Below are 6946 nucleotides of genomic sequence, written 5' to 3' on the forward strand. Positions count from 1 at the left end.
AAGGGTCAATGTAAATAACGAAGGGTTTAAGGGGAGAACTACTGTTTGATAGCTCTTTAGGATGTGTCATTTTTTTATACCGAAATTACCCCCATTATTATTTTTTAAGAAACCTGTTATGCCACTCCATTTACTAATATTTACAAATTGTGCCACTCATCATCCAAGCCATCCAAATAATTGATCTAACGCTCCACTTTTAGTTCTCGAGTTCTCGGGAAACTATAGGTTCTCAAATGATCCTTTATATATATATATATATATATATATATATATATATATATATATGTATATATATATATATGTGTGTGTGTGTGTGTGATAAAGTTTATTACCATTATAAGTCATTAACCTTAAACGAACAATTTCTCTAAATAATAATTAAATTTGCAATTGATTATTTAAATTTCTTGTAAGAACTTTAACATTAATTTTAGATTATGTTATATTGTATAACTGAAATGCAACACGGTGCAACAAACTTCGGGGGTGTTTGAGATTGCTTTTTAGCCTAAAAAGTCATTTTCAAGAAAATGACTTTTTGACTTATAGCTTTTTCTAATACAAATTTGTTACTAAATTGAAAGTAGAAATCAAAAACATTTAGTAATAAATTCAATACATATCGATTGAAGGCAAACGGGCAACAAGCTGCGCCGCTAGCCCTTTTTGGATGGCAAAACCTATTCTTTTGAAAACAACATTTGTGGATCCAGGAGATATGACATTAGAATGCATGACCCATTGGACTCTGTTAAGGAGCTCCACCGCCTCTGGTGCGAGAAAACCAAATGTATCGAATGCAAAAGGAACAAACACATGTTGATTTTCTCTACATGCATTGTCGTGCTTTACCACTTTGCACGCAGCGGCTTTCAAAGCGGCATGCCCAGCTGCGAAACCTCCGCTCCCCAAACCAACGAGAGGAGATACACCAGTAAGATCCACGCACGCATGCTTCCCTCCTATCCATCCAAAGACCAAAATGTCAGCCGGTGTAAGTGTGGACCTGCCATCCTGCGGGTCCGTCAAAAAGTTCACTGACACTTCTTTCTTCACAGATATACCAGCACGCCGACAAGCATCAAAGAGAACATCCCGAACCACATCATGTCTATACTTGAAACCATGGAGCTCTCTACAATGAACTGCGTGTTCCCCAAAGGTATCCAAACATGCCTTGCGACAAACTGGGCATATCTCGTCAATTGGGAATATGGGAATCATGAGGCGGTAACGAAGGATAGTTTGGTACTCCACAGGAGACATATGCTGGCCAAGACCATCAATAGGGATAGTTAGCAGAAAATCTTGAGCATGAGGTGCCCGCAGACACTCAAAGACTGCTTTCTGTCTGACAGTCATCTCGAAGTTGACTTCCATATCTTGGACGATTTTGCTAAAAAGGGCACACGCCAAAACTTTTTGGGATTTAGGGGGGGGGGGCGGTGTCCTTATTAGTGAAACCGCTACAGTCAAATCCCGGAATCGTATCACGGAGACGAGTCATAGCACATAGATAATCCGAGTCCATACCAGCTATGCCACTGTCACGCAAGATGTGGTCTTGTAATGCCCAAGATTGGGCCCTCGAGGCTACAAATGCGTAGGAGGAAACCTCGTAGGCTGAGTACAAACCCAAACCACCAAAACGAATAGGTAAGGAAGCTAAGCGCCACTGAATGTCTCCAAATAAGGGGCCTCCGCATACCACCATATCCTCGATAGACCTGCGCAATCCCTTGTCAAAGAATAACGCTGCCTCTTCTATGTGTACCGGATGACATGTTCTTAAACCAAAGAAAAGTTTTGCAATGCCCATACACGATCGAAGCAAAAGAAGCTCACTATGTGGGTCACATAGTTGTGGAAGAAGGCCCATCAAATCAACAACATTGACCGCTCTTTTCATGGCCAGTCCGCTAATAAACCCAACGTCTCTGCTAACAGCCCCCCCAAGGAGTTTCACCCCCAAAGAAGGTCTCCCTATCTCCGTAGGGAATAAATCAACCCGAAGCTTCCTACCATCACATGAGGGCCAAAAAATCTCCGTTTTCTTGATGTTCAACTCGAGACCCAAACCTGGACCATGCAACCTAAGGAGCAAAGACCAAAAAACCAAAAGTCACAAATTCCTGACTTTTAAACTTACCCTTTTTGTTTCTTGCCAAAAAGTGATTTTAAAAGGACTTTTAGAATTTACAAACACATTTTCAAACTTTTAGGGTGTGTTTAGTTGTGGAAAAATGGACCGTTTTCTGGAAAATTTTTCCAAAAAAATGAGAATTTTGAAAACACGTTCAGTTTGTCTATTTTTCTAAATTTTTCATGGAAAAATGAAAATTTTCCGTTTTTTAAAATTATAAAAAAATTGAAAATTTTTGGAAAACTGATAATCATTGTTTTCCACATTTTTCTAATTCCAAATTTTTTCTAAAATACATAGATACACCTACTCCCACTCCATCCACCTCTACCTACCCCCACCTTGACACCCCCAATCCACTATACCCCTACCTAACTGCACCTACCACTCCCAAGCCCACCCTACCCTCACCGCCACACCTACAAACACACATACACACACCCACAAACACCCAACCCTACACCTACCCCCACCCCCACATCTACCCCTACCCCTACAAACACACACACACATACACATACAAACCCACACTTACCCCCACCCCCACAAACACACACACACACACCCAAACCCACAAACACATACAGACACACCCACACACCCAACACCACTACCCCAATCACCGACCTACCATCACCATCACCACCACCACCACCACCGCCACAATTGTCGTCACCACTACCGCCTGTCATCACCACCACCGTCACCGACCCACTACCGCCGCCGCCCCTCCCCACTCTATCACCGTTATCGTTTTCTAAAAATGAAAACCGATAGAAAAATACACATCTAAACATGTTTTTTAATTTTCTAAAATTAAAAATTAAAAATGTATAAGTTTTAACTAAACGCGATCCTAAATTTTCCAATGAAAACTAAAAACAGAAAACAAAATCTGAAAAGAAAAAACGAAAAACAAAAAATAAAAATTGTCTTTTTCCAAAAAGGACTTTTGGGCTAAGAAACCAAACACCCCGTAAGTTTAGAAAAAAAACCAAAAATTCAAAAATCACTTTTAAAATAATTCCAAACATCCTCTTCATTGACAAATGACACCATGACCAAATGTACGAAAAGTGGGGGACTTGATTTGCCATACCATGAAATTCAATGCTATTCAATTGTAATTTACCAATACCTGGGCTATATAAACAGTCGCATCCATATGATTTCTCTGGTAAAGCGAAAAAAGAAGCCATTTTTTTGACGGTATGATTGTATAAAGCACCGTCGGAACACAATAAGCCGGCGACGGTCGGAACCATCAAGTCTCCGGGACGTTTCGGAGGAGGTAGGCGTTCTAACTTTGTTGTGTTTGAATTTTACGGTAGCTTGATAACGTCTGTTTGCGTTTCGATAACAAAGTTGTTAGTAAAACCCTAGATGGTCTGTGCTTGTTAACAAGAACAGACACTTTCAATTAGCTATCCTCCTGATTTCTTCGTATCTCCACCAGAAAAAAAAACATCTTCTTTTCTTCGTAACATTTTCATCTACAGTTCTTCACGTAAGATTTCAATTTCAACTCTTAACCGTTGATTTTGATTTTTGGTTTCTTCAACTGCTTCGGTTTCTAGGGTTTTGTTGCTTTTAAAGCTTCGATTCATCAATTGCTAAATACTATACCCGGTGCGAATCAAATGCATGTCATTCTCATTAATCTGGTTCGTCTCCTTGAGTCTTCTCAAGTGCTTTTGATGCTTTGATTTTCTTTTCAAACCAGGACAATTGATAATATTCAATTTTGGTGCTCTTCCTTTCAGTTAAGCTTTTAAGTAGTTTATCCAACAGGTTTTGCAAATTCGCTTTTAAAGTTAGAACAGAACCCTAGAATCTCTTAGTTTTCTGTAATGCCAATAGCTTTCCTTGAAAATTATTCTTCTGTTGTTCTTGAATTCCCTAGATTCGGATGAAACCATATTAAAGAGAAGAAAAATGAGCATCGTACCACAGGAGACAGTTGAGGTCATAGCACAGAGCATTGGCATAAATAATTTGTCTCCAGATGCTGCATTAGCCCTTGCTCCTGATGTAGAATACCGAATGCGTGAAATAATGCAGGTAATTCTTGTTTATTAAAAACTGTTCCTTTTTCCCCTTTTAGATTATAAATTTATAATTCTTCTTTTTGTTAAAACTTCAGGAAGCAATCAAATGCATGCATCATTCAAAAAGAACCACACTGACCACAGATGATGTAGATAGCGCACTCAGCATGAGAAATGTTGAGGTAAATGTAAATCTTGTTTATAAAATTTCCTTTTTCCTCATTTAGATAATAACAATAATAATATGTTGTTCCTAATTTGAGGCATTATTATTGTCAGTTCAGCCAATCTATGGATTCACATCTGGAGATCCTTTGCGTTTCAAAAGAGCCCTTGGACACAAAGATTTATTTTACATTGATGACAAAGATGTGGATTTTAAAGATGTAATTGAAGCTCCATTACCAAAAGCACCACTCGATACTTCAATCTTCTGTCACTGGCTAGCCATTGAAGGTGTCCAGCCTGCTATTCCAGAAAATGCTCCCGTTGAAGGTTTGTTTTGTTTCTAACTTTATATATATAATAAACCATAAGCTGTAATAAAAACTAACTTTAAAATTTGATCTTTAAAGTTTCATAAAATGCTCCCCTTTTCTTTGTTAATTGTATTTTATATATTATTTCACTGTAGCAGAGCTGACATTTGAAGATAATCTTATGGGTGATCTGCAGTTATTACCACTTTACCAGACACTAAAAAGCCAGAGCAAAAGATTGATGAATTGCCTGTTGATATTCGATTGCCTGTAAAACATGTGTTATCTAGAGAGCTTCAGGTCATGTCATTGTCCACATAGGATTTCCATGTGTAATTTAATGCTGACATGGCAAAAAAAATTCATTTTGTTTTTTTTTTTTCCTTACAGTTATACTTCAATAAAATCACAGAGCTTGCAGTAAATACACCTGATACTGATCTCTTCAAGGAAGCACTAATGAGTTTAGCCACAGACTCTGGACTCCATCCTTTAGTTCCTTACTTCACTTGCTTTATAGAAGACGAGGTAATTAATAAATTTATTTAAAAAATTATTTATCGATTTCACTGATTTTGATAAAATTTTCAGGTTTCTCGTGGTCTAAATAATTTCCACCTGCTTTTTGCTCTAATGCGACTTGTTTGGAGTCTTTTACAAAACCCACACATTCATATCGAACCTTATGTAAGTGAGTCTTTTTTTTTTTTTTTTTTTTTTTTTGTATTTTGTTTAGTTATTAATAAAATATTAATATGTTGCATGATTTTTTCAGTTGCACCAATTGATGCCACCTGTCGTAACGTGTATTGTTGCTAGAAGATTAGGAAATCGAATTGCTGACAATCATTGGGAGCTTAGAGACTTTAGTGCCAATCTTGTTGCCACTATATGTAAAAGGTGAAACTTTTTTACCTTTTTAATCATTATTAATTATATATTGTAAGTGGATTTATTATTAATATTATTTTACAGGTTTGGGCATAGTTATGGTGATCTTCAGACACGTTTAACAAGAACATTACATAAATCATTTTCGGATAGAAAACAAACATTAACTCAACATTATGGTGCTATTCAAGGACTCACCGCTCTTGGACCCCATGTGGTAAATAAATAAATAAAAATGTTACATTTTTAAATTTTTTTTTTGTAGCTTAAATTTTTACAGGTGTAAATATTTTGCAGGTTCGGCGCTATATTTTACCTGACCTTGAGTCTTATTTAGGGTTTCTTGAAGAAATGATTCTTGAAAATAAACAAAAGGAAATAACACGACATGAAGCTTGGCGTGTGTATGGTGCATTATTGGTCAGTTTTTAAAAAAGCAAAAACAAATTTATTATTATTTTTTTTTTGGTTAAAATTTATAAGTTTTGATTACAGCGTGCTTCGGGTCGATCTGTATACAATCTGCTGAAGCTTTTTCCGGTTTTACCCTCGCAACATGCGAACAATGTTTTGAGGTCGAAATTCAGGGTTATTGGTACAAGTGAAACACGTAAGTAGTAAGGGGGTGGTGTTGTTTTTTTTTTTAATATATATGATTTTTTCATAAACATGAATGTGGGAGTTTAACAATTAGGGACATTATATTTATATTTATGTATTGAAGATAGAGGAAAGGGGAATGAAGAAGAGGTGGAAGAGAAGGAAAAGGAAAAGGGGGGATCTCCAATGGTGGTTGTTACAGAAGATGTTGAAGGTGAAATGGAAGGAGAAAGTCCAGGTGTTAAAGGAGGAAGAAGAAAAGGAAAAGGAAAAGGATTGAGGAGGACGCCTGCGTATCTGAATCAAGTGTGGAAAGATGATTTGAATTCAGGGAAACTTGTTGTGTCGTTGTTTGAATTGTTTGGTGAAGGTATTATGTCATTCATTCCCTCACCTGAGATGTCTCTATTTTTATGATATATAAGTACTTGTTTTTTTTTTTGGGTGTGTGTGTGTGTGTGTGTGTTCAATTGTATTATGTGGTTATTAGTTTGGTTAGGAGTTAGGACCTCATCCGAAGCCAACAATGTTCTGATTTCATGTCATTTTTTATTTGAAAAAACGATAATATAAAGTGTAAAATATAAAATATAGAAAAGTTACCAAACAAAATTAGACGATAAAAGGTGAAGGATCTGGTATCTTTACCTCATTACACATCAGTTTTTCTTTCTAATCTTATCCGACCACCATGGAAATTGTAAATGTTCATCTTTTATTTATTTATTTTTTTAATACAATCCTTTATATATTTTTATTAAAAAAGTTTAAATAAATAGAGA

General features: G+C 36.5%; 1 protein-coding gene across 1 annotated transcript; it reads left to right on the plus strand.

Annotated features, from left to right (window-relative positions):
* Positions 1-3297: 3297 nt before the first annotated feature.
* On the plus strand, positions 3298-6709 carry TAFII59 (TATA BOX ASSOCIATED FACTOR II 59). The gene is made up of 12 exons (XM_079002389.1): positions 3298-3437; positions 4050-4207; positions 4290-4376; positions 4479-4689; positions 4870-4973; positions 5064-5201; positions 5265-5360; positions 5449-5573; positions 5649-5781; positions 5862-5984; positions 6060-6174; positions 6289-6709. Exons 2-12 carry the CDS (start codon positions 4082-4084, stop codon positions 6579-6581), a joined length of 1551 nt encoding a protein of 516 aa, XP_078858515.1. The 5' UTR covers positions 3298-3437; positions 4050-4081; the 3' UTR covers positions 6582-6709.
* Positions 6710-6946: the final 237 nt, after the last annotated feature.

This window comes from Lactuca serriola, chromosome 5 (genome assembly GCF_051521515.1).
Source record: "Lactuca serriola cultivar US96UC23 chromosome 5, Lser_US96UC23_V15, whole genome shotgun sequence".
Classification (NCBI taxonomy): domain Eukaryota; kingdom Viridiplantae; phylum Streptophyta; class Magnoliopsida; order Asterales; family Asteraceae; genus Lactuca; species Lactuca serriola.